The sequence below is a fragment of the Miscanthus floridulus genome, chromosome 10 (assembly GCF_019320115.1).
Source record: "Miscanthus floridulus cultivar M001 chromosome 10, ASM1932011v1, whole genome shotgun sequence".
In the NCBI taxonomy this organism is placed as follows: Eukaryota; Viridiplantae; Streptophyta; class Magnoliopsida; order Poales; family Poaceae; genus Miscanthus; species Miscanthus floridulus.
In genome coordinates, this window is record NC_089589.1 from 27128175 (window position 1) to 27155648 (window position 27474).

Here is a 27474-nt window from a genome sequence, read left to right on the forward strand (position 1 = left end):
TAAAATTTCGGGTACCTTGATCCTCGGATTTGAAATCATATGAAGGGTATTATAATCTGTGCCATAATGATATCTTTGTGGAATCTCTATCTGTTGGGTCCTTTGCTGGTTTGCTGCTTGAAGTCTCTGGTTGTAGATGCTAGGATCTGTATCTCTACGAATCCTTTGGACTGATGGAACTATTTTTTGAGCCGACGACGGTATTTGGCCTGCTGTGCCAAAATTAACCATTTGATTCTGAACTTGTCCCGTCGGCTATTGCACATGCGACGCTGACAGTCCAGGATTATACTTCATCTGATTAGTAGTAGCACCCTGAACTTGCTCAGATGAGCTCTAAACTGCCTGGACATCATCGTTACCAGCTGGTACTGCTTCTTGATGGCTAGTACCGGCTTGATTAGTCCCCTAAGTCGACGGATGTGGAATATTGTAGTAAACCGGTCCAACCTGATCAATTGGATATCCATGAAACACCTCTTTCATGGTGTTGTGGAATATGTTCAAGAAAACTGTATTATGGTTCAATATGGCATCATGAACAGATTTGTTTACAGCCTCTATGAAGAAACGCGTATCTTCAGCTTCGTTTGTATCTGACTGCCCATGCAACAGAACTCATGGTAGTGGATATTTCTGAACAACTTTATTGTCACGTGTCTTGGTGTAGGACAACAAACACTTGTTCTGCAATTCTTCTATAGCTTTACTGATGACATCTTTATCCTCATCAGGTAAGTCTTCATAAGGCACCATAAGGATGTCACTGTTGTTGTAAGCCGCCATGACGATTGTGGTGTCCCACCACGCATGCCAGAACGTGTGTCGGCGCAAAAACGTGTCACTGCGCCTGGCACATAGCAAGCCGGAAGGATTTGCTTGATGGAGCAAGCCTGGAGATCCGCGGCTTTTCACACAAAAATCCACGCATTGCACGGTCTGGGATTCAAACCTGAGACCTCTGCCCCCACCCATAGCTGCTCTAACTACTTCAACCCTAGGCCACTTGTGTCTATATGGCATATTCATTTTCCTAGTATACACTTCTCAGGATTTTAAAATGAATATTTAGGACCTTAAACAATTTTAGATGAAAAAGTCATCAACTATAAAGTTGTTGTTCTAATCGAGATCTATAACTTTGATGTTGGTCGTTTCTTCATCCGATGTCGTTTGAATAATTAAAATTTTAATGTGTGGGAACTTCAGCCATACTTTTGTGACCCCAAATAGTTTTAAACGAAAAAGTCATCAACTACAAAGTTGTAGTTCTCGAGATCTAAAACTTTGATTTTGATCAATTTTCCATCCGAGGTCATTTGAAAAATTTGAATTTCAAAATTTTAGAACTTCATATACAAATTTGAGACCATAAATGATTTGTAATGAAAAATTATCAACTATAAAGTTGTAGAACATAGCATGATCTATAACTTTGCTTTGGATCATTTTTTTCATCCGAGGTTGTTTGTACAATTAAAAAATTGAATTTCAAAATATAAGAGCTTCAAACATAATTCTGGGACCGTAAATAATTTCAAATAAAAAAGTCATAACTTTGATATAAAGTTTATATCCATCCAACTTTGTTCGAAAATGTTATGAATTTTATTGTGCTAGCATAATTCATCACTGCCCGTTCGTATTACGAACCGTCAGTGAAATGATTTTCACCACCGGTTGGTACCACAAAGAGGTGGTAAAAATGGGCTGACCATCACTATCGGTTGGTAACACAAACTGGCTATAATGATAGGTTATCACCGCCGGTTCGTGTTACCAGCCGGCGGTGATAATCACCCTCATTTTCACCAACGGTTCGTAACTCGAACCGGTGGTGAAAATTATTTCACCAACGGTTCGTAATATGAACCGACGGTGATGAATATCAACGTCGGTTTTCAGCAAACTGGTGGTGAAAGTGGCGGAAGTGATTATCAATTCTATAGTAGTGCTAGTGCAGTAGCTTGAGCCCACGTCCCAGCAAATCCTCTATTTTGTATTTTGTCTCAGAACCAGTTCGGCACAGCTAAGCCCGACAGCATGTCCGATGTCTGGTAACTTCATGGCTGGTATAGTTGCGACATGATTCGTGCTATATATTTCGATTATTAGCATAAAGTAGAATCAACCTACATACATTAGGGTATATTTATTAATGAGTAAATTTCACTGCAGGTCCCTGAATTTGTTCTAAGTTCTCGACCAGGTCCCTATATTTTCAAATTGCAAATGCATCTAACTAAACTTGTCCCTAGTTCTCGTCTAGATTCTGGTACTTTCAAATTGCTGCCGACTGGTGTGATGTCGGCGTGGTCGAGGCTGTCTTCAGAAGCGTGGAGCCGCTGGTGTGGTGTGCTTCGCTGGAGGTAGACGAAGCCGATGGCTCTGCCCGGCCAGGCCAGGCCATGCCTGCGTAGCCGATTAGTGTGGCAGCAGCGTGGTCGAGGCCATCTTCAGAAGCGTGGAGCCGCCGGCGTGGCGCTCTTTGGTAGAGGTAGTCGAAGCATCATCTTCATTTTCACGTGGCATTTGCTAAGTAGCGAGTATATTGGTCGTTCTCGACTGAATTTTCTGTCGCTGTCTGCATGAATATGATTCTGATTGATCTGGCTTGCACCTACCGTGTGCGTAGATGAATAATTCAGCTGGACCGAGTGACCTAGGTACCATTTCATCGTGTCAAAGCAGTGACAATATGAGAGCAACTTCAGCGTGGTCTCTATTTTAGCCCTCATAGCTAAATACGGGTGCCTAGCCCAAAATCATAACTCCAGGAGGGTCCCAACTAGAGCACCCAAATTTAGATGGCCACCCAAATTCTCTCTCTGGCACCCTTTCGTGGGGATCTAGGCCATGCGTGCAAAAGACCGTTTCATTCATTTTCCCCGTCCGCTCGATCCTTCCCTGCTTGCGCCCTAGTTTTTTTTCCTCCGCGCTTGTCGTTTTCCCCCACGAGACACTACTCCAGTACCGCGCGTCTGCACGGAGATTTATCGGCGGAATGTGACACCCGGCGCGGTAGACCCGGGCTCCCCATGGCGGACCCATGATGACGCGCTGGGCACACCATGGAGGCGCCAGTTGCCTCGAGAGCTCCGTCTTCTGCGGAGCGCACTGATCCGCTGCGCAGCCACGGCAGTCCGCCTCCTTGCTCATGTGGCTAGACCCATGGCGGTCCGCCACCTTGCTCATGTGGCCAGACCCTACTCTGCTCGGGGTGCCTGCTTGCGGTGTCCACGCGCAACTCGCGAGGCCAGGCCGAGGACCACAGGGAGCTCACCTGCCGGAGTGCCCACAGGGCCACAGCGGCCAGAGCCGACCTCAGCCATGGGAGTTGGCTGCATCTGCCCGGTGTCAACGGGATCTGCCCGGCGTTGCCCAATAGGAGGGAGAAGAAAGAAAGAATATAATGGCAAGCGGGCTCCGTTTGTCATTATCTACTAGAAGAGGTTTGAGGGCTCAAATTTGGGTGGTACTGTTGGAGTTCAAGCAAAAAATTAGGCTAACAAAAGTAGGAGTAGTACCCAAATCGAAAATAGAGGCCCTGATTCGGATGCTGGAGTCACTCTAATACACTTGGCACCCTAATGTTCATTTGTTAAAGCAACCCGATGTCCTCAATTAGTTCACTGGCATGGTACCTGCACCCGATGCAGTCACACGTGAAGCTTCCAGCCAATCGAGGCAGGCACCCGTGGACCGAGGTTTAGGGCGTTGAGCACCATGCATGCCACACTAGTAGAGAACAGATCTTTCATCCGAGACCAAAATGGGCTCTAGTCCCGGCATTTTTTGCGCCCGGGACTAGAGAGACCTTTAGTCCTGGTTGGTGTCTCCAACCGGGACTAAAGGTCCCTGCCCAACGGCTACTGCGCTCGGCATAGTGGTAGGGGACCTTTAGTCCCGGTTAGAGACACCAACCGGGACTAAAGGTGGACCTTTACTCCCGGTTGGAGCCACCAACCGGGATTAAAAGTCCTTCAACCTTTAGTCCCGGTTGGTAACACCAATCGGGACTAAAGGGTGACCTTTTAGTCCGGGTTGGTATTACGAACTGGGACTAAAGGTCTCCCACCCGGGACTAAAGCAACCCGATGTCCTCAATTTGTTCACACGTGAGGCCGAGGCATCTACACGGTGCATCTAGAGATGGGCGATCAAATTGTTAATTTCGTTCCATCTTGCAACAGTAACACATCAAATTGGCATGCACCCAGCCACACATCTCTGCTACCCAACTCTGAGATCCAAAAGTCATCTTGGCCCACGTGTCTATGCTGTCACCACTAGGTCCACTCTGCCATTAATTGGAAACCACCACCCGATCAGTAAGCTGTAGATTAAGCAGCCATGGGAGACTTGACGTTCCACCTTCCTTTACAGGACGTTCTCGACTGTCACACTCGTGCGTGCAAGCGCGGTGATACAAACATGCAAGTTGATACCCCTCCCTTCTAAATTTAAATTCTGTCATTCTAATTTTCTTGTAGAATTAAAGTATATTAAGTTTGTCCAAACTCATATGATAAAATAATAATATTTATGATACCAAATAAGTATCACTAGATCCTTCATCAAGTATACCTATTTAGTGTCATAAATCTTTATAATCCTCTTTATAGTTTTAATCAAACTTGACATACTTCGACTCTCTAAAAAAGTTGGGAGTACATTATTAGTGATGAAGTAGCAATGTCTCTTTTGGTTTGACTTCCTTGGTTGAGCCTTACCTTTGCTTTTTGTTTGACTCCACGCTGCACACTCAATGCAGTTGCCGAGTTGCACGGGATGGTTCATGGAACCCTAGGTGATGAACTGAGTAGGAGTAAATACAGTGAAGTGTCTATAAGTGGGCTTTATATTGAGGCCGGGTAAAGAGGAGAGCAGAGAGAAGAGGAGTGGGCTGAGCCAGCTTATGCATAGGAACGAAGAAACTTCAAGAGAAAAAAAAGTGAATTATAGATTAGCCAACTACTATATAAGTGGACAGTAAATAAATGTACATACAACAAACAGAGGGCCAATGCATATTATTGGCCTTGCTCTAATAAGCTCATGGATCGGTCCCATGTGTAAAAGTCGTATACTACCACAAAAATCATTTTTACAATAACCGCCTCCTATTTTTAGGCCTTGTTTAGTTCCAAAAAGTTTTCCCAAAAAGTGCTACAGTAGCCATCACATCGAATCTTATGATACGTGCATGGGCCATTAAATGTAGACGAAAAAAAAAACTAATTGCACAGTTTGGTTGGAAATCGCGAGACGAACGTTTTGAGCCTAATTAGTCCATGATTGACTATTAATTACCAAATAAAAACGAAAGTGCTACAGTAGCCAAATTCCCAAATTTCACCCAACTAAACACGGCCTTAAGAGTCCAACCTCTATAAATGTTTAATGCCCTGTAGCTTACAAACCGGCTCTTGAAATCAATTTCCTTTGGAAGTTAGCTTAATAAAAACCGTCTCTAAAAAATCTATGCATTTATTTACTACCATTTTTAGAAATCGATTTTCAGGGACGGCTGACTAAGTCAACTAACCTTGAAAATAGCTGCCAACCAAATAAATTCATAATTGTCTTAAATGATATCAGATGAAAAACAAAATCTATATTATAATAGTAGAGTTGGACAAGATCTCAAACATTGTAGTTGATAAATTCTTAATTATCTTAAATGATATCAGTTGAAAAATTGAAAATATCAAATTTTTTAATTTAAAGTTTTTGAAGTTCTCAAACTACCTTCGGTGGAGACATGGCGTATACCAAAATTGGAGTGTGTCATTTGTTCTAAAACATTATAGTTGAACGATTTTGCATTTGATACTCTTTAGTAGCTAAAATTATCAATACAAGATTCATAAATGTTAATACAAAGAGGTAGCATCTTTGTTACAAGTGACTTCAGGGTGCGGTGTGCAGGAGAGATGCATGCGCAAGAGGTGACTGTAGCCCTTGGCACATTAAAATATTTTTTTTATTTTTTTAAAAAAAAAACAGGGTTGTTTTCAAACAACCTATGAAAAATTCTTGTTTCTACAATCATAGCATCGCTGCTGTTTCAAAAATTGTTCCTAAAAGTTGATTTTGTCTGTCTGAAGAATCATCTATGTGCCAGTAGCAGGAGCCCTTATTTAAGGGCTCTTGAAGGACTTGAGTCCCAAAAATTTAGCCAGCAAAAGTATAGTAGCCCACAAATAAAAATATGAGCCCTAACTTGGGAGGGCTTTTACGTACTGCAGTAGCTCTAACAGAGTATCCTCTTGTTACTCTGATCCATTGGTAGTACTGTGTTGATTTATATCTTCCACCAACCCATCCTGCATGGGCTTTCAAGACATGTTTTAAAAATGCATGTATGTTTGAGATATCTTTAGTTGAAATTTTTGCTTGAGTGTCCAGTGGTCAAAACGATATGGGAAAGGGTGGGGCTCTGGGTGAGTGCACCGTGCCTGCAGCCGGCAAATTGGGAAGACGCAGATAATATCAAGGAGTGGTTTCTTCAGATGATGAACAGACTACCGTCACCAATGAAGGAGAGGCTGCGATCACTGATCGTGTTGACCATCTGGGAAGTGTGGCGTGAAAGAAACAACAGAGTTTTCACGAAAGAATGCAGGCAAGTGCAGAAGATTATGGAATCCATTTATGATGAAGCCAATACGTGGGCACATGCAGGAAACAAAGGGCCGCAACTTATACTGCCGGGTAGAGCGACGTCCAGTCTCATGTAGTGGATCAGCCAGAAATGGCAAATGGCCTAGTTGTTCCTCCAACATATATAAATTAGTCCTCAGGCAAACCAGGGGTGGCTTGGACCTCACTTAGCTGAGCTCCGAGCATAAATGGGTGTTGGCGTAGCTTGTGCCAGAACTTTTACTGTAATTATTCTCTAATCTTATCGATGAAAGCCGGTAACGGATCTTTCGAAAAAGAAATTTTTGCTTGAGCTAGGTATGTCTGACGGAAAAATACATCATATGTATGCTCATTGCTTCAAGCATTCTTATTATACACATGTTCTTTTTTTAATATGACAAATATAATACATTTATTACTTAAGTGAGTAATTAAGAAGAAGAATATGTGGAACATTAGACTGTCATATTTTTTATAGTAAATAATAAGTAGGTGATTTACATACAGATTCAGGGGGGTTTTATGTTAATTTTAGTAATGATGGAGGCGGATAATCTATATAAAATTACAAATTTAGGGGGTTACTTTACAATATTTTCACAATGTCATACGCGCGGATATTTCCACGCAATTTCTCGTCCTTGGTACGTACTATAGAGCTTGCTTGGTAGCCTACTATATATATTACTGCCTCCTCTCACAGTCACCGCCGCATACCGGAAACCTCACCATTGGCCTTAATTTGATTTGATCTTGCCCCTTACACACTGGGCTACCGCCTACCGGAAACCTCACCATTGGCCTTCTTCGCTGCCTCCACGGCCTCAGTCGAGCTGTAAAATCAGATCTCGGAATAAACCACGGCGGCAACTGTTCTGGCCACGCCAACCTCAGGTTCGTTTCTAGCATGGCCGTTTGTATTTTCTTGCATGCATGCATAGCTCTGCCTCCCATTTGTCAACAACAGGTTCTCTGCTTGTTCGTGACGAGTAGGATCAATCAAACCACCCCAGAGATAACATCTGATTTGTGATTAGTTGAGAGACATATGAAACTGCAAAGTAGCCATTGTATCAGATTACGATATGTTCATTACGGCAACAAGTGCGTTATTCTTGGACTCCTATGCCTCTGTCAAAAAAAAGGAATAATGCTATATTTGTTTTAGGGCCTCCCATTTTACATCAATTATTAGAAGTGTTGTACTGCATAAGTCGCATTAAATTTATGAATAATTAGCATCTGCATCACCGGCAAAAAAAACATGCAATGCAGAGAATCAATACTTTAACACTACCGTCCCTGACTTTGGGTAGGAAACAATAATACACATTTTAAGCGGCTAGAAAGATATGAATTGTTCCATATGCATGGTCACCGAATGTGAGGTGCAACCACTCCAGTCACTACAGGAAAACGCCTCTTTGCCGACTGCTTTCCCCGGTCGGCAAAGGCATAAACCCAGTCGGCAAAGGCTTTGCCGACCGCAAAGCCACGTGGCAGTCGGCAAAGAGCAGTCGGCAAAGCCTGGGTCGGCAAAGGCGGATTTGCCGACTGCCACGTGGCACACAGTCGGCAAATCCTTTGCCAACTGCCACGCCAGCAGTCGGCATAGCCACGTGGCGCCGTCAGCCCTGACGGCAGGCTTTGCCGACTGCTGTTTCCTCGGCAGTCGGCAAAGAATTTTTTTTCAAAAATTGTTTGCCGACTGGCCGCCAGCTCGGCAGTCGGCAAAGAAAGAATTTTTTTTTTTGAAATGTTCTTTGCCGACTGCTTTCGGAGTTGCAGTCGGCAAAGGTTTGACCTCTTTGCCGACTGCCTCCCATTGCAGTCGGCAAAGACTCTGTCCTGGGGTTTTTTTGCCCAGCTTTGCCGACTGTAAACAGTCGGCAAAGCTGGAATTTTTTTTTTTGCTTTTGTTTTCTGTTTTCTCGCATCAAAACCCTGCAAAATCACAAATTATAATCCAATTTCACCAGAAGCACCGGTAGCACCATTTATATCACAATTTCATCACATTTGTCGCCAACATCACCACATATATCACAATAACGCACAACATCACATATATGTCACAATAACAACCACACAAGTGCATTACAACCATCACATGAAGTCCAACACGTCGAACACCACAAGTCGACGTCCATCACACGAAGTTCAACATAACAAGTCTAGGTCCATAACGAAGAAAAGAAATACATGACAACAACTTCGACGATACGGTGGATACATGATAACAGAATCGACAAGTACCTAGCTCGTCGCGCCGTCCCCGGTCTCGTCGTCCGCTCCACCCCCAGAGCCCCCAGGGTTTGCCCACGGAAACCCCCTTGGACCAAATTGAGGCGCCTGCGCGTACTGCCACCCTCCACGCACCGGTGGCCACGAGTACGTCGGAGGAGGGCCACGCGGAGGTGGATACGGTGGATAGGGTGCAGGTGGTGGATACGACATCATCTGATGGCCGGGACCTCCAGGAGACGGGTTCGAACCCGTCGACTGTACCTGCACAAGTTAAACGCCAAGTGATGTCATTAGTATCTGCAGCATGGACGCACAAGTTAAAGCAAGAGTCAATATACTCACCGGGGTCCCTCCAGGAGCGACAAGAGCAGGCACAGGAAAAAACTCTGAAGGAGGAGGCGGTGGAGCGAACATTGGAAGAGGAGGCGGTGTAGACGCCCCGGGCGTCTGCATGGACTGGAAGAAGCTGGCCATGTTCTGCATCTGAGTGTTGTAGTGCTGCTGCAGGCTTTGCTGGTAAGCCATCTGTTGCGCCATCATCTGCGCGTGCAACGTGGCGATCCTCTCCTCCATCTTGGCCTCCATCTGGGCCTGCAATATTACATCCGCAGTGTTGATTGTATGTACAGGTGCGAAACGAGTGAACGACGAACGAAACGGCACTTACCTGTGACGCTGACTGCCGCCGGGGCGCTACGGGGATGTCGCTGGAGTTCATGGGCGTGGATCGAACCTGGGTCAGCGTAGGAACCTGGGACGGGTCGAGGGCGCTGTGGGCCATGTAGTAGCGGCCGTGCTGCTTCCCTGGTCCCAACCTCTGCAGGAGGTCTGTGTCCAGGGGCTCGGCGGTGGGGTCGAACGTCTCCCCGTAGCGCTGGCGAGCCGCGACAGTGTACTCGGTGGCCTTCTCGTAGGCGGTGGGGTTGGTGTACGCATCGGGCCCATCCTCCGGGTTGTAGACGTTGTTCGGATCCGTCGCCTTGCCCTTGTGAGAGAGGAGGTACGCGGTGTACTCGTTGATTTCCTGCCCACCGTGCGTCTGCGTCTGCATTGAAAACACAAACATGGTTACAAGTATTGACAATTGAGCGCAAGGATTAAGACATGAACGGACGCATACCCATCTTGTCGCGAACTGGGGGAGGGGCTGATTCCCTTGGTGGTGTGACACCCCTCGCATCTGCGCGCGGCGGCCCTGACGGTCGGCGCGCCTCGCGTACGCCTCATCCGTGCGCCACATGCGCACAATCTCCGTCCAGCATTCCCTGTGGTTGTCGCACCACGACGGACACACCTGCATGACATCAAGTATTTGACATGCGAGAAGATTAGTGTAATGTTTCACTGAAGGAATCTGAACGAATGTTGTCATACTTAATTACCTGCTCGTATTGCGCTTGGGTGAGGTTGGCCTCCCTCGAGTTCATTCTCTGGCGGATTTGGGGCTTCTTGATGTTCTCTCCAAGCACGTTGGCATGGAAGTCGCGGATGGCCTGTATGCGCGCCTCATGGTACAGGTCCTTGAGACGATCTTTGCAGACCGCCTCCTGCACTCGCGCCGCCTGGGCTGCTTTACCCTCCTCGCACGTGAAGAAGTCCTGCACACAGACACATCATGTAGCCTTTCCTTTTTGCAAGAAGTCCGACGAATGCGTACTATTTAGCAATGTGGTGCGATGAAAGACTCACCCAAAACTCCCTCTTTATCTTTGCCGCGATGGTCTCGCCACCCTCCTCGACGAGGTAGAAGTGGGACCACTTGGTGGGCACCTTCATCTCGCCGTTGACGTTGACAAGGCCAGGGTAGTACTCCTTAATCAGGAGGCCCTGGATGCCATTGATATGGCGTGCTTGACCTGCTCCACTCACAATCTTCCAGGAACTGCACGAGTCATTAAGAACAATTATTAGTCTTCAGTTCGATTTTTGACATGTCATATGAACAAGTAGTGAAATCAATAATGGTTACTTACGTCTGGCCCACGGGTGTGATCACCGGGCGCTGGTGGAATTGCGGCCGCACCCTAGGAAGCTGCGTGGGCCCGCGCGAGTACACCTTGGCCACGCCTGACGAAGTCGAAGCCGTCTCGCCTGGTGTAGGCGCGTCGTCGCCGTCGTCGTCGTCATCGTCGTCGTCGTCGTCGCCGCCGCGCTCGTCGTCACGCGACGTCGTCCCCCCTTGCGAGGACGAGAACGGCAGCCTCCTGGTCGCCTGGCGACGTCCGCTGGGGGGCTGGGACCCCCTACTGGACGACCCGCGCACAAAACCTCCTCCTCCTCCTCGTTGTCGTCGGTGGTCTCCTGCGGGGGGACCTGGTACGCCGAGCGTACTGCTCGATGCGGCCGCTGCCGCCGTCCGCCTGGCATTTTGTCGAGTACCTGCAATGACAAAGAACAAAACTGTTAGCATAAATAAATGACAAGTACTTGTAAAGGAACATAATAATAACAATATAGTATTACATGGCCTCGTAATTATCTCCGCGAACGGAAATATCTCGGGCGTGGAGTCGTCATCTCTATCACTATCGTCGTCATCGCTATCAATATTGTCGAGCTCCCTTAAGTCATCACTGTCATCATCATCCTCATTGTCTCCATAGTCATCATCATGTACCTCCTCCTGGACAACTCCATCGCGCTGCATCTGCCATCGCTCAAGCATTCTTAAGTCCCTGGCATCCTGCACCTCCTCACCCTCGTCCTCATCGATTTCGTTGTCTACTTCCATGCCCATGAGCGAACCAATGTCGATCTCCAAGGTACCTTCTAGCCCCTCAGGTTGATAGAACTCATCGGTGCTTGGGTCAAAGTTGTAATCGTCGTCGTTTGGGAGAGGCGCTTTGCCGCGCGGCGACACCAAATGCACAAGGCTCCACCCCGCAAGCTTCTCGTCTTTTTGGCACGCCCATGGGAGGTAATAAACTTGCGTGGCGTCTCGGTTGGCCACAATGTAGACATCGTCTCCTTTATAGCTGGAGTCCTGTCGAATCTCGACTTGACCTATCGTAAGGTCTTTCCTCGTGATATCAGGATCGAACCAATGGCATTTGAATACCACCGGCGCTAAAGTCCCGGCACCCTTAAAGTTGAGCTCGTATATCTCTTCGACTATGCCGTAGTAGTCCTTCCCATCCGTGCCGGGCGTACGAACTCCGCAGCACATGGTTTTTAGGTTGGGTCGACTCTCCTCGTAGCTTCTCGTGCGAAAGCGATAGCCATTCACATCATAAACGGTGAATGACTTCACCCTACGGGAGAAGCCACGGCCCACCTGTTTCAATTCATCGCTCATTTCTGCATCCGTTCGGGCCTGCAAGGGTAGGAGATCGTTACATAACTCGCTCCGGGGAGCAAAGTGGAATCACAAAGTCGGAAAGAGGTTAGTTGGTTGGTACCTTTGTACAGAACCAGGAGATGAAATCGGGCACACCGTGTCTAAGAAGATTGTCTTCTTCTTGCTCGGTAGGAGCCCTATTGCCTCTCCAGTATTGACTAATAAATTCCCTGAAAGAAGGAAGAAACTAGAGGGTCAGACCATGATAGATGGAGGATAGTGACAGGCGTAGGTAACAAGCTCATTGAGAACTTACTTCTGATAAGGAATCACTTCAGTCAAGGTTGATCAACAATGTGAACATGATAGTCTGCCACTCCTGATGGTTCAACTGCTTGTTGGTACCTGCGCTTCCACTCCCGAGATCCCCTTGGAAAAGGCTGAGTATCGATGAGTTCTCGTCAGCGTTGTAACGAGGGGTTGGATTGTGCATGCTGGGAAGCTTCTCAGTATAGTACGCCTGTGTGAAGGTCGACACCTCCTCTAGAACGGAGGCCTCTCCCACGGAAGCCTCAATCTTGGCTTTATTTCTACAATTTTTCCGAAGAAGCTTTAGACACCTCTCGATTGGATAGCACCAACGGGCCTGCACGGGACCCCCCAACCGTGCCTCGCGCGGTAGGTGCAAGATCAGATGCTGCATGGACAGAAAGAAGCCGGGTGGAAATATCATCTCCAACTTGCAGAGCAACAGAGGTGCAGCCTTCTCCAGTTCAACACAAACATCTCGAGACAACTCCTTGGCACAAAGCTGGCGGAAGAAGAAGCTCAACTCTGCCTAGGACGTGCCACACATGCTCTGGGAGGTATCCCCGGGTCATCGCAGGAAGGATCCGCTCAATCCATATGTGGAAGTCATGGCTCTTCATCCCTAAGACTTTCATAGTCTGCAAGTTCACACCCCTGCTCAGATTCGCCGCATACCCATCGGGGAACTTTAACGTCTTGATCCACTGCAGAACTTCCTTCCTATCTGCCCTTTTCAGGATGTAATCGGCCGGCCCCCTTTTCCATTTCCTGCCGGGCGCAGGGGTCTTCATCACCAGGTTTGGTCTATCACAGATCATCTCCAGGTCCAGTCTAGCCTTGACGTTGTCCTTCGACTTTTTGCCAACGTCCATGAGTGTTGCCCAGAGTGCCTCGGCCACATTCTTTTCTGTGTGCATTACATCGATGTTGTGTGGAAGAAGAAGGTCCTTGAAGTAGGGGAGCCTAGTCAAGCCCGATATATGAGTCCACATGTGGTCTCGAGCATATCCCTTAAACCCACCTGTTTCCTCAGGTTCGAGAGCCTGTATGTCGGCAAGGACGGCGGCAGGGCTCTTAACCTGCGGAATGGGGCCGGTGACTTGAACGCCTTTCGTGAAGTGCTTTACATCTAGCCTGAATTCATGGTTCTCAGGCAGGAATTGGCGATGCTTGTCGAAAGAAGAAAACTTGCCGCCCTTGGCCAGCCAGGTGAACATCACATCTGCCTTGCATGTCGGGCAAGGGAACTTCCCGTGAACACACCACCCGCTGAATAAGCCATACGCCAGGAAGTCATGCATTGAATACTGGTACCACACATGCATTCTAAAGTTCCTCTTCGTAGCCCGGTCGTACGTGAGTACCCCCTCTTCCCAAGCAAGTTCCAATTCATCCCACACCGGCTGCATGAACACACCCATATTGTCGCCCGGGTGTCCAGGTATTATCAGCGTCAAGAGCACGTTCTTAGGTTCAAACATGACGCCGGGGGGGGAGATTGAGGGGGATCACAAACACGGGCCAGCAAGTGTACGGGGCCGCCATCATTCCAAACGGGTTGAACCCATCTGTTGCCAGCGCTACGCGTACATTCCGAGCCTCCATAGCCTTGACAGGATTCATGTTATCGAAGTGCTTCCATGCATCACCGTCCGCCGGGTGTACCATCTTGTCAGGATGGTATCTTTTGCCATTCTTGTGCCACGTCATCTGTTTCGCGGACTCCTCCGTCATATACAGCCGTTGCAGCCTCGGTACGAAAGGAAGGTGCCGTACGACCTTCTCGGGGACCTTTGACTGTTTCATGCTGCCATCAGAGCCTTCTACCAACACGAACCTAGAGGCATCGCACTTCGGACAGGTTTTTGCTTCCTCGAGGTCTCCCCTGAACAGGACGCACCCCTTCGGACAAGCATGGATCCCCTCATACGGCATCTTAAGTGCACGAAGGAGCTTCTGTGTAGCGTAGGTGTTCGTCGGCAGGACATGATCTGCCGGAAGCAGTCCCCCAACAATGCTCAACACGAGATCGAAGCCGTTTCGACTAATGCCCAGCTGCGACTTCAACCCTATCAGGCGTGAGACGGCATCCAGTTGCGTAAGCTTTGTCTTCTCGTGAAGGGGCTTCTGTGCCGACTCCATCATGTCGTAGAAGGCCTTCGCGGTTTCCTCCGGATCTTCCTCCACATCCATTCCTTCGCCAAACCGTGCTTCATGGAAGTCTGCCATCATGTCTGCCATCCCGGCATCGCCATCATACTCCTCGAGGACGGGTCGCACCACCTCGTCCCTAATAGGATGGTATTCACCATGGTGGCGCCAACGGGTATAGTTTGGAACGAACCCGTGCTTGAACAGATCTCTCAACACCTGAGCCTTTACTTTCTTCTTCTTGTTCCTGCACTCGCTGCAGGGACACGGCATCCGAATCGACCCTTTAGCAGCTGGGCCAAATGCATGCTCCTAGGAACTCAGTCGTCCCCCTGATCCATTCGTGGCTCTTACTTGCGAAGCCCGAGTACATCCACTCACGGTCACCCATGCTCTGTCATGCGGCAATGTTAACATGTGATAAAACCAGCAAGTGCATCTACAACGCGCTCCTACCATCTAATAGGTGAAGGATAGGTCCTAATCCCACCCGAGCATGCGCAGACGAGGTTAGCTTCCATGCTCCGCTCCCATCCGAGACAGAATTTCGGCAGCACCTCCCCGCTGTTCTCCCGATACACGTCCCGGCGGGGAGAGTGTGTATCCAGAGAACAACGGGGAGGTCCTGCCGAAACTCCGACTCGGACGGGAGCGGAACATGGGAGCTAACCTCGTCTGCGCATCCTCGGGCTATCCAGATAACGTGGACAATCCAAAACGGATACGGTTATACATATGCGAAGAACGCATACTTCCAACCGTATCCGTTTCGGACGGGAGACGCCTAACTGGGTAACGCGACCTACGACTACAAGTGGCAGAAAGAGGGGTCATACCGCAGGTGCCGGTGAAGAAAGGCTAGCGGGGCAGTGCCGAGTCGTGCTCCTCCGGCTAGCCTCCAATGGGAGCCCTCCTGAAAAAGAAAAACAATTAGTGAGAACGAAAAATTTCGGCAGCACCTCCCCTGTACGGGAAGGTTACCAAACCTGCAAGAAAAGACGGCACGATGGCCGACAAACACATATACATGTCAGGCACGATGGCCGACAACCACAAATGTATTTCCAATCCATGCAGAAGAATATAAGCAGGTATTAATAAAGTAAACTACTACTACTAGTAGTACTACTACCTCGTCGTCACGGACGGCGTCACCGGCGCGTGGAGCAGAGGCGCGCGCGAGGACGGCGAGGCAGGGGACGGCGCGGCGAGGCGAGGACGGCGAGGCGAGGACGGCGCGGCGAGGACGGCGACGCAGGGCCGGCGGACGGCGAACGGCGCGCGGACGGCGGACGGCGGACGGAGCGGGGCACGCCGGATCGGGGCGGGGCAGCGACGGCGCCGGGGCGGGTCGGGGCGAGGCCGCGGCCGCTGCGGGGCCGACGCCGGAGCTGCACGCGGCGGCGCGCCTGGCCGGGGCCGGATCGGGGCGGGGCAGCGCCGGTGAGGGGCCGTGGCGGGGCTCCGGTGCGGGAGGGGCCCAGCGCGGGGGTCCTAGCGCAGGGGGGACGCTCCGCGGGGGGTGGCCCAGCGCGGGGGGGGAGCGCGGGGGTCGGGGGGGCGCCGCCGGGGGATTGCCGCGCCCGGGGTGTTGAACCGAGCTCGGGGGGGGGGGGGGCGCGGGAGGCCCGCCGCCGGCGGGGGAGGGCTCCGCCCGCCTGGGGGGGGCGTGCGGCCGCTGGGAGGGCGCGCGCGGCCGCCGGGAGGGGCGCGCGGCCGCCGGAGAGGGCGGCTGGGGGAGGGGGGAGGCGCGGGGGGGGGTGAGGGCGCCGCGCGGTGGGGGCGCCGCGCCGCCTGGGAGGGGGCTGCGGGCCTCGGCCGGCCTTGCACGTGTGTGTCGCCGCGCCGCCGGGGATGCGCTTCGCCGCCCCCGCGGTCGAGGGGGCGCTGGGGCGGCTGCCATGGGATGGTTCGGGGGGGGCCGGGGTGGGATGCCGGCGGCCGGCCGGGCGACGGCGTCGACGGCGGGGGCGGCTGGGTGGCGCGGCGGCGGGCGAGCAGGATTTTGGGGAGGGGAGGGCGGGCCGAGCGGATAAGGCGACGTTTTCCTTTTTTTATTATTTTTTCCCTTTGCCGACTGCCAGCATGTGACGCAGTCGGCAAAGGTCTATTATTTTTTTTTCAAAAAATTATTTTTTTTAATTTTTTTTAAAAATACTTTGCCGACTGCTCTGCTCCCTGGCAGTCGGCAAAGGTTATTTTTGATTTTTTTCTCAGAAATTCTTTGCCGACTGCCATCCTCCCTGGCAGTCGGCAAAGGCTCTTTGCCAACTGCCACTGATGGCAGTCGGCAAAGAATTAATTTTTTTTTTCGATTTTCGATCCCAGTTTTTTTGTGTTGCCTTGATACAGTAAGTACATGATATATTCCAAGTTTAGGGTCATTTTGATTTATTTTGCTATATTCCGTAGATTTTTTCTGTTTCTTTGATTTTTTCCGACAGCTCCAGATTTGAACTGCAGGTACATGAAATAATGGAATCCGGCCATTCAGAAAATGATATTCATGATGTTTGGAGCATGTTGAGGCCATGTGCGAGGCCTCGCGTGAAATTTCGACTGTGTTGGTGTCGGAACACGCCGAGCCACGCGCGTGAAAAGTGTTTTTAAATTTTATAAAATCGAAACGGAGTCCGAAAATGACGAAACTTGACGACGTGTCTTGTCATCGCATGCGGAGGCTGTGGTAAAAATTTGAGAAAGTTTCGAGCAAGTGGCGACGTCGGGTGGCTAAAACCTGGACATCTCCACATGTGATAACTTATCACATGTGGACGTCGAGTGCAGGAACAAGTTATCACATGTGGAGATGTCCAGGTTTTAGCCACCCGACGTCGCCACTTGCTCGAAACTTTCTCAAATTTTTACCACAGCCTCCGCATGCGATGACAAGACACGTCGTCAAGTTTCGTCATTTTCGGACTCCGTTTCGATTTTATAAAATTTAAAAACACTTTTCACGTGCGTGGCTCGGCGTGTTCCGACACCAACACGGTCGAAATTTCACGCGAGGCCCCGCACACGGCCTCAACATGCTCCAAACATCATGAATATCATTTTCTGAATGGCCGGATTCCATTATTTCATGTACCTGCAGTTCAAATCTGGAGCTGTCGGAAAAAATCAAAGAAACAGAAAAAATCTACGGAATATAGCAAAATAAATCAAAATGACCCCAAACTTGGAATATATCATGTACTTACTGTAGCAAGGCAACACAAAAAAACTGGGATCGAAAATCGAAAAAAAAAATTAATTCTTTGCCGACTGCCATCAGTGGCAGTTGGCAAAGAGCCTTTGCCGACTGCCAGGGAGGATGGCAGTCGGCAAAGCCTGCGCCTTTGCCGACTGCTGACGGAGTGGCAGTCGGCAAAGGTGACGGCGTGGATGGCGTCAATCATGGCCTGCCTTTGCCGACTGCAATTCTTTGCCAACTGCCTGGCAGTCGGCAAATCCAGGCAGTCGGCAAATCATGCTTTGCCGACTGCAGGAAATTCCAGTTGGCAAAGGGACCTCTTTGCCGAGTGTCGAAAAAAAACAGTTGGCAAATAAAATTGCAGTCGGCAAAGAGCCAGTTTCCTGTGGTGAGTGCTCCCTTCGTCCCAAATTAGTTCAACTTCTAGAGTTGTATTAAGTCGAACTATTTAAATTTAACTAGATTTATTGAAAAGAGCACCAAAACTTCTATCACCAAATTAGTATCACTAACTACATACCTCATGGAATATATATATATATATATATATATATATATATATATATTCATAATGTACGTATTTCGTGCTATAGATATTTTCACCCTCTTCTATAAACTTGATCAAACTTATACTGTTTAGGGTCATTCTAGGAATTGATTTATTTTTGGATGGACCGAGTTTATAGGCTATTGAACCTATAAATGATGGTTTTCTTTTGTTGCAGAAAAATAGCCATACAAGCTCACTGCCATGGTGGCTGTCCTTGCTGTTTTGGCAGCCTACATCCCACACATGTTGGTGAACATGGCTAAAGAAGAGGTGCATATACTACTAGGGGTCACCCGGGAGATTGACAAGATGGGAGTCAAGCTTGGAGATCTCAAGAACTTCCTCACAGATGCTGATAGGAGGAACATCACTGATCTAAGTGTGAAGGCATGGGTGGGAGAGCTTCGGGATGCCATGTATGATGCCACAAACATCCTGGATCTGTGCCAGCTCAAGGCCATGGAGCAAGGCCCAAGCCGGGACATGGGATGCTTCAACCCATTGCTATTCTGCATGCGGACTCCCCTCCATGCCCATGATATTGGAAACCGCATCAAGAACCTTAACAAGAGGCTAGATGACATCAAGGCACGTAGCGTGTCATTCAACTTCATCAACCTTGGTTCCTATGAGGACGATGGAAGTAAGAAGGCATCATTTGGTTCAAGTACACGTGAGACATCGGGGGCCCTCGATGGATCAGGTTTGGTTGGTGAGAAGATTGAGGAGGACACAAAAAATCTAGTGGCGATGCTCACAAAAGAGTATCAAACACAACAAGAATATAACAGAATTATGGTTTTCGCCATTGTGGGGTTGGAGGGATTGGCAAGACCATCCTTGCCCAAAAGATCCTTAATAATGACATAATACAACAAGATTTCACAAAGAAAATATGGTTGAGTGTCAACCAAGACTTTGATGAGATTGAGCTGTTGAGGAGAGCAATCTCTGAAGCTGGGGGATACCACCATATTGCCGGAAATGCAAAGGCACTGCAAGAGCGAGCTCTAATGGAAGCCTTAAAGGGACATAGGACCTTATTGATAATGTATGATGTCTGGGACTATCGTGCATGGGAGGGTGTGCTTGGAACGCCCTTGCTCAATGCTTCCCTAGCTCATGGTAGCCGTGTCCTCATCACCACTAGGCATGACAATGTCGCACGAGGAATGATGGCAGAGGAACCCTACCACCATATCAATAAACTTGACCCTGGGGATGCATGGTTGCTTCTCAAGAAACAGGTCCATACAAGCTCACCCATTCTTTGAAAATTTCCTTTGGTTTTCATTCAGACGTCGTGCTTGTTAGCTGCATCACATTATATTTGGTGCACTCTTAAAAGTAAGGGCTCGATCTTCTACCACTTGCAGTATTCCTTTTATGTTGCAAAAATCTAGTATATTTAGTATATATTGCGATATTACAAATATAAAGCATCAGTTGCCTGATAGTTTCATATTTTAGGGACCCCACCAGTTATTCACAGTTTCATCAAAACATTCAAACAAGAACCTGTACAACAAGTCTACATCATTTTTTTTGTGGGAAAAGTGCACGGAATTTTCATGGTTTTGTAATGGAAATTTTGAGTGCCATTGCGTAACACTGACAATGAAGGCAATAAGAAATGGTAAATTCCCTAGAAAATTCAGTTTACAGACTTAGGAAACAATAATAAGTTCATTTTATGGTTTTTTATGAGGTATAATTAAGAAAACCTTACCTTTTTCTTAGTATGGACATCTTGCGCTCAAAAAGATCAGTGGAGAGCTTACAAACCTTCGTTGTGTTAAAGTAAAAAGTAGCATAGCAGCATAATAGAAAGTTCAAAAACTATATGACATTTTTTTGGTGCCATGCCTGCTAATCGCACGTACTACAAATATACTATAAAACAGAGTAGTACCCTTGAGCCACATCCTAGCTAACTGATCTGAAAAACTGTTGCGAGCGGTGCTTGTGTTATGATAGGATACACTTTTTTATCATACATGGATTTTGGTAGTATGAGTGATATCGATAATGCATTGTGGATGGACTTCACTATAGTAGTGTGAACAATTGATTTTCAGTTGGGAACCACCTCTTGGTGTGGTGATGAATGTGTGATGATAAGATTCCACAAACCAAGTTCAAATAGGGACTTGGGTATGCCAGTATAGGGGCTTGAAAAGAATCCATAAAGGAAAAGGAAACTAGAAAAGAAAAGAAAAATAAAAAGGGACCTTAACTGGGACTAAAGGTGTCCGCCCCCGGGAGTGGCCTGGAGACCCTTTTAGTCATGGTGTCCCGGTTGGTGTTGCCAACCAAAACTAAAGGTCCCTTCAGTCCGGCCTGCCTATGTCAGGAGTAAAGGATAGGAAACCGGGACTAAAGGGGTGTCCTAACTGGAACTATAGGCCCTTTGTGTACTAGTAAACAGTATGTGCATGCATGGGTAAAAATTACTATGGAATTGGGAAAAATGATTCTTTTACCAAATTAGTTCCCAAAGTTTATAGCTATGTTACTCTAAAATAACTGTGGACCACTGATTTAATTATATTTGAATTAATATGCTCAAAAAGTGACTTATTTACATTTCCTTTAATATAGAACATTGAAAATTGGGGAAAATCAATGTACAAGATCTAACTTCACTAGGACGATCTAATGTGAAAGTGCACGGCAGACATGAAAAATAAAAAAATGTGTATAACTAAATATTCAGTGGACAGTTCAAGGGTTCATGTTAGATTGTACTTAGCTGAAAGGCATGCCCCGCCACAAAATATCTGTTGTGTATTTGATCTTGTTTTGTCTTTCCTCCAGATCGATGTAGCTAAAAATTAGTAGCATGTAGATTGTTAGATGCCTTTTCTATTTTGTTATGTGCACATGCATATATAAATGGAAGAGGACCAAAAATTGTGTGCCACCAGAGCATTAAAAATTTGAGCTTGAAGTTCTGTCTTGGTAGTGACAAAGGGACAGTGCAATTTATTTATCATGCGCTTTGTATTAACCTGATCTCCACATTTGCCGTACTGGTGAAAAAATGAATGCTTATCTAATTAGTCTGATATGCTTGCAGGTAGTTAGAAGTGTAAATGATGAGCCCCAGCTTGAAATGCTAAAGGATATTGGAATGGGAATTATAGAAAAATGCGATGGTTTACCACTCGCGGTCAAAGTTATTGGAGGTCTGCTACGCCAGAAAAACATAAGGCCAGTCGACTGGGAAAATGTCTTAAAGGACTCTCTATGGTCAGTTTCTCAAATGCCTAAAGAGTTAAGCAATTCAATATATCTTAGCTATGATGACTTGGGTCCAGGCTTGAAACATTGTTTTTTGCACTACTCCCTCCTTCCTAAGGACACAATTTTTTTGGTTGATGACATTGTTGGCATGTGGATCAGTGAAGGATTTCTTCATGGAACCTCACGTGACTTAGAGGAAATAGGAAAAGAGTACTATGACGAATTAATTCAGAGAAACCTTATTGAGCCAAATAAAAGGTACATTGATCATGCTGTTCGCAACATGCATGATGTTGTTCGCTCTTTTGCTCAGTATGTGGCAGGAAATGAGGCACTAATGGGTCACAATAGTGAAATTGGTATTATGTTGAATAAACTCAATTCACAAAAGTTGATTCGTTTATCCCTGCAAAACAAAGGATCAGAATCAAATGATTTAGATTGGTGTTCTCTACAAGCACATACATCACTAAGAACACTGATATTGGTTGGGCATGTAAAGACAAAGCCTAGTGATTCATTGGATCCCTTTTCAAGTCTTCGGACACTACATTTGGAGTCCATAAATAATTTTTATTTATTAGTTGAATCTTTGTATCAACTCAAACACTTGAGGTATTTATCAATAGAAAACAGTAACGCATCTAGCTTACCTGAGAATATTGGCAAGTTGAAGTTCTTGCAGTATATTAGCCTTTTTAGTTGTCAGAGTTTGGTTAAGCTTCCTAGTAGCATTGCAATGCTACAACACTTGAGGTTTCTTAAACTTAGCAGGACATCTATAAAAAGTATACCAGAGGGTTTTCGTGGTATAACCTCTTTGAGGAAATTACATGGGTATCCAACCCACATGGATGGTGACCGGTGTAGTTTGCAAGATCTGGGTCCTCTTTGCCAGCTAACAGAGCTTGGTATAAGACTCATGGAGAATGTATCTTCTTCATCATTTGCTACAGAAGTCAGGCTTAGTGTAAAGGAATGCCTAAGAGAACTGGCACTAAGTTGCACCAGTAGACTTGGAGCTGATGGTCGGCTGGAAAAAGATAAAGAAGGCGACTCTGAGAAGGAGCAGTTACAAATTGAGGAGGTTTTTAATGATCTTTGCCCTCCATCTTGAGAGCTTGAGAATTCTGACAATGGATGACCTGGCCTGCTGCACCGAACTTCCTGATGGCCTGTGTCAGCTCCCCCTGGTTGGAGCTCCTACAGATCGACAGGGCCCCAGCCATAAGGCGTCTTGGGCAAGAATTCGTGTGTTGCAAGCGTTCTCGGGTAGTGCTGGGTTCTCTAGATTGCTCAAGCTAAATTTTATAGGAATGGTGGAATGGGAGGAGTGGGAGTGGGAGGAGCAAGTGCATGCCATGCCTGTCTTGGAGTATCTTCAACTCCAGAGATGCAACTTGAGTCACGTGCCACGTGGCCTTGCCTTCCACACAAAGAATCTGAGGGAACTCCATGTAAATGACGTCGACTGCCTAAAATCTTTGGACCACTTTTCTCATGTTGTTCTGCTTGATGAAGCGTTCAGAAACACTGACCTGGAGAGGATTAGTTTTCTACCAAGCCTGAAGAATCTTGTCATCTGCAACTGCCCCAGAATGAAGGTATTGAAGGGTGTACCGGCGCTCCAGACACTCCTGCTGGAGGATTATGGCGTGGAAACTCTACCAAGATATCTGAAGGATGTAAACCCAAGGCATTTGGAGCTACACTGCACCTTATCATTGCTCACATCGATTGCGTCAAGGAAATCAAGCCCTGAGTGGGACAAGCTGAAACATATCCAGCATGTCGAGGCCTATGCCAACGGTAATGGCAGGAAATGGTACGTGATGTACACAAGAGATCCTTTCCACTTTGAGACAAATATCAGTCGAGCTACCATTGGTCAAGGAAAAAATTAACCCAGCAGCTCCGTCTAAAATAACTTTTATTATCAGAGACTCTGTTCTTTTAGCTTCCTCCTGTTGAAAAAAAAATTAAATCTCTCATCCTCAGGCAGGTTGGCACGTGCATGGTTTGCTTACTGTCAAACATGTCCGATTGAAGACGAAATGCTGGTAGGACGACGTGCGCATGCTGACAAACGCCTTCCCCTCTGTGCACGATTCAGGTAACTTTGCCCTCGCTAGTTAGTGCTTTCCGCTAAATTTCTTCACTCCATGTGCCGTTTCAAGTGATTCTCAAGGATCACTTGAAACAGCTACTCGTACATTGCTCTTTGTTTCATGCAGTAAACCAGAATTGATCAACGCGTGCAGGTGCAATTCTTATCGTCATGTGGTCGCCTGGTTGCGTGGGGCATGTCTGCACTGCAGTGAAGCCATGGGCGTCGCCTCCTTGTCAGAGCAGTGGATGGAAGCAGTCGGGTATGCAGCATATATTGGTTATCAGACGACATATGGGCGGCTGCAACAGCAAAAGGAAACGTCATCACGAGTGTAGCTGAATATGGATTTGGGCGTTTGGGTGGTCGATCTGGGGTTGTACTACAACTAATTTTGCTGGTTGTGCCTACAGTATGTGTTCTTGATTGAGACCTGCGAGTCGCACTGTGCATCGGATGAGGACAAAAATATATCTCATTCTTCTCTGATGTTCTTGAAACCTGATTAGCAGTGAAACAAACACACTAGCTAAATTTACCATGAGTCCATGACTGCGTCTTTTTCTTCTGCATCATCAGCTTCTGTCGCGACAGACAGACACTATGTAAGAAAAGCTAATCACAGACGCGTCTTCATTCACTTCGCATACAAGGGTTCGACGCGTCAACACGCGTCTGGCCACCCTGATTATTTAGCAAAAATTGCCTATTTTAAAATAGCACTACCCAATCATGATGGTGATCCAGTCTGTGTAAGGGCATCTAAGGAATGGTATATACCACATACATATATCATCAGTTGACTTCTAAGTTCCAACACCCTTTCACAGATCATTCCCAGCCAAGCAACACGGCGTCATCTTCTTCTTCCATCTCCAGAGTCCGCCAATAAACATGCGATCATCGGTGTACAATAAACGGCCACGCGACACTCCATGACTCCAAGCAGGTCGTCCGGCGTCTCATTAATTTTCGCCCGCCAACAACCATGACACTCGCATATGCCATACGTCGCCAGCGCGATGACAGCGCGCCAGCCGATCGATGAGTTGATTATGTATTTAGTTTACCATCGACGACCTTAGCTTCTTGTCCTTCGTTATATTCGGCATGGCATGAAGAGAGTTGAACTTCCATGGAGGAATCTTTTTTTGTTTATTATCGCCCTCGGAGGCACGTAGGGCACAGGTAGATTAAACTAGGGAGGGCACAGTAGTTGAAGCTCCGACACCGTCTTTTCAATTCGCACTGCCAGATGATCCAATCGGTAAAGGCATCCAGGCATGCCAGACTTGCAGAACCCAACGATCTCTGTGTCTGGATGATCCTCTCTGATAACCGAGTACAAATAACTGGTACCTAGCCTTTTTGGTAGGTTTTGTTTCTGAACTGACATTATTTTGGCAAACTCAACCTAAAAATATAAGATGGTTTTTAACTAGTATTTGATAAGTTATATACACACTACACAAAGTAATTATATTCAAGGTTTCTTCAAGATAGATTTTGGTCTAATCATTTATCTTCTCTCTCCTATTGTCCACATCTTATATCTCTTTCAAACTTAGTTTCTCGTATAGATATATTTATGGGCAGGCACTACTGGAAACAGGGCCTTTGCCGAGTGTCAAAAATCGGGCACTCGGCAAAGAATTGCACTCGGCAAAAAAGGGCACTCGGCAAAGGACTTCTTTGCCGAGTGCCAGGCTCTTGGCAAAAGCGCGGCACTCGGCATAGGCTGCCCCGCGTAACGGTGTTCGGCTACGTCCTTCTTTGCCGAGTGCCTGCTGTTAAGCACTCGGCAAAGATTTTTTTTTTTGGAAAATACTTTGCCGAGTGCCCCTGACACGACGCTCGGCAAAGATTCAATATTTTTTTTGAAATGTCTTTGCCGAGTGCCCACTGATTCGGCACTCGGCAAAGAGAGGAATTAAAAAATTACTTTTTTTCTGAAATACCTTTGCCGAGTGCCCTAGGGCACTCGGCAAAGAGAATTTTTCTAAAAAAAAATTCAAAAACCCTCTTTGCCGGGCGCCTTATTCTTGGCACTCGGCAAAGACCCCATTTGCCAAGTGCCATGCCCCGGCGCTCGGCAAAGTTTTTTTTTTGTTTTTTGGCCTCCAATTTTTTTGTGCAGCCCTTTTTAAGTACTAACTCCTCGTTAGAATTTGGGAATTTTTTGTGGCTTTTTGATATATTTAGTTACTTTATTTCGTTTACTTGAATTTTTTCGAAAAATATAAATTTGAACTGCACGTGGTACGAATAATGGAATTTAATGATTCGAAAAATGATAGTCATGTTACTGAGTGTAGTGTGAGGCCGTATCCAGGAACGGACCCAAAATTTCGGATATCTCGTTCACGAAACATGACCGCGAACTTCCGTGCGAAGTGTTTTTAAATTCTATAAAAAGCAAACGAAGTCCGAAAATCATGAAACTTGTTGAGATGTCGTGATATCGTATGTGGAGGCTATGATAAAAATTTTAGAAGATTTTGTGCACGTTGTCACATACGATGCTTACAAACCACAAACAGCGGAGTTGCTACGCCCGACACTGATGTACTCGACTACTATGGAAGAATTGAAGAAATCTACGAACTATCATTCTATGGTTCCAAACCTCTTACTCCTGTCATATTCAAATGCCACTGGTTTTATCCTGGAGTAATGAGACGGACCCCTAAGCTTGGGCTAGTCGAGATTCGACAGGATTCCGTCTATCCAGGAAAAGATGTCTACATTGTGGCTCAACAGGTCGTCCAGGTTTATTATACGTCATACGCGTGCAAAGACACCGAGCATCTTAAGGGTTGGTCTATTGTGCACAAGGTATCGCCACATGGTAAACTACCTGTCCCAAACGATGAAGATTACAACTTAAACCCAAACACATATGATGGAGAGTTCTGTCAAGAAGAGGGGCTTCAAGGGAGGTTTGACATAGACTTAACCGAAGAGATAGGAATGGAAGTAGACAATGAAAGGGATGATGACGAGGACGCTGGAGACGAGGTGCGAAATCTGAAGGACATACAAATGCTTGAGCGATTACGTTTAGGCAATGACAATGAAGACAACATTCCTCCTTCGGATAGTGTTGATGAGTTGGACAATGTTGATAGTGATGACGAGACATATGATCCAGCTAATCTCAATCATAAAGATTATTTCTAATACATGTAATACTATGTTTTTTGTAATTATGTTTTGTTCATTTTTGCATATATTTCTAATACATGTATTACTATGTTTTTTGTAATTATGTTTTATTCATTTTTGCACCTATTTCTAATTACGTCTTGTTTTTCTTTTTTATTGCAGGTGATTGAACAAAGATGGCGGGGTGACCGTCATAGGTCCGTAAACTTGATTTACCAAAGACCACGCCGGCTGCAGGAGGAGGCGGAGGGGGCGATGGAGGGATCAGACATGAGGAGGTGGAGGAGCGCCAGCCGCAGGAGGGGGCCATCTCCTCCCACGACGCGTGAGGAAGAGCTGGAGGAGGAGGTGGCGCCCGTGGACGAGTTGGACAAGGAGCTAGTTCGGCAGACGGACGAGGAGGAGGGGTCGCACGAGGACGACGAGTTAGATGCGGTAGGCATGGGTTCCGCTTCCTCCGACTCCTCTTCGAGTGTCTACTTGCGAGGTCCCGTGAGCCTCCCACAGGTTCCGCTTCCTCACCAACGCCTAGTGATTCGCCCCGAAGGGCAAAAGTAAGTAACTTTATATGTTATCAC

At 47.1% G+C, this 27474-nt stretch overlaps 2 protein-coding genes and 1 pseudogene across 2 annotated transcripts; 1 reads left to right on the forward strand and 2 right to left on the reverse strand.

Moving 5' to 3' along the window:
• The window catches only part of LOC136488287 (putative disease resistance protein RGA4), a 50260-nt pseudogene extending 26191 nt beyond the window's left edge, over window positions 1-24069 (forward strand).
• On the reverse strand, window positions 8774-9754 carry LOC136485370 (uncharacterized). Its single transcript, XM_066482271.1, has 2 exons — window positions 9563-9754; window positions 8774-9486 (listed from the first exon to the last, which is right to left on the reverse strand). The coding sequence occupies exons 1-2, from the start codon at window positions 9674-9676 to the stop codon at window positions 9166-9168; spliced, it is 435 nt and encodes a 144-aa protein (XP_066338368.1). The 5' UTR covers window positions 9677-9754; the 3' UTR covers window positions 8774-9165.
• Window positions 10224-12500, reverse strand: LOC136487153 (uncharacterized). The gene is made up of 6 exons (XM_066484280.1): window positions 12489-12500; window positions 12294-12402; window positions 11359-12208; window positions 10869-11274; window positions 10585-10777; window positions 10224-10493 (listed from the first exon to the last, which is right to left on the reverse strand). Exons 3-6 carry the CDS (start codon window positions 12188-12190, stop codon window positions 10224-10226), a joined length of 1701 nt encoding a protein of 566 aa, XP_066340377.1. The 5' UTR covers window positions 12191-12208; window positions 12294-12402; window positions 12489-12500.
• Window positions 24070-27474: the final 3405 nt, after the last annotated feature.

Coding starts and splice junctions, on each gene's coding strand:
- LOC136485370 (XM_066482271.1), bottom strand. CDS start 9,676: ATGGCCCACAGCGCCCTCGACCCGTCCCAGGTTCCTACGCTGACCCAG. Junction 9,487..9,562: donor GGCGGCAGTCAGCGTCACAG/GTAAGTGCCGTT, acceptor GTAATATTGCAG/GCCCAGATGGAGGCCAAGAT.
- LOC136487153 (XM_066484280.1), bottom strand. CDS start 12,190: ATGAGCGATGAATTGAAACAGGTGGGCCGTGGCTTCTCCCGTAGGGTG. Junction 11,275..11,358: donor GGAGATAATTACGAGGCCAT/GTAATACTATAT, acceptor TTGTCATTGCAG/GTACTCGACAAAATGCCAGG. Junction 10,494..10,584: donor AGATAAAGAGGGAGTTTTGG/GTGAGTCTTTCA, acceptor GTCTGTGTGCAG/GACTTCTTCACGTGCGAGGA.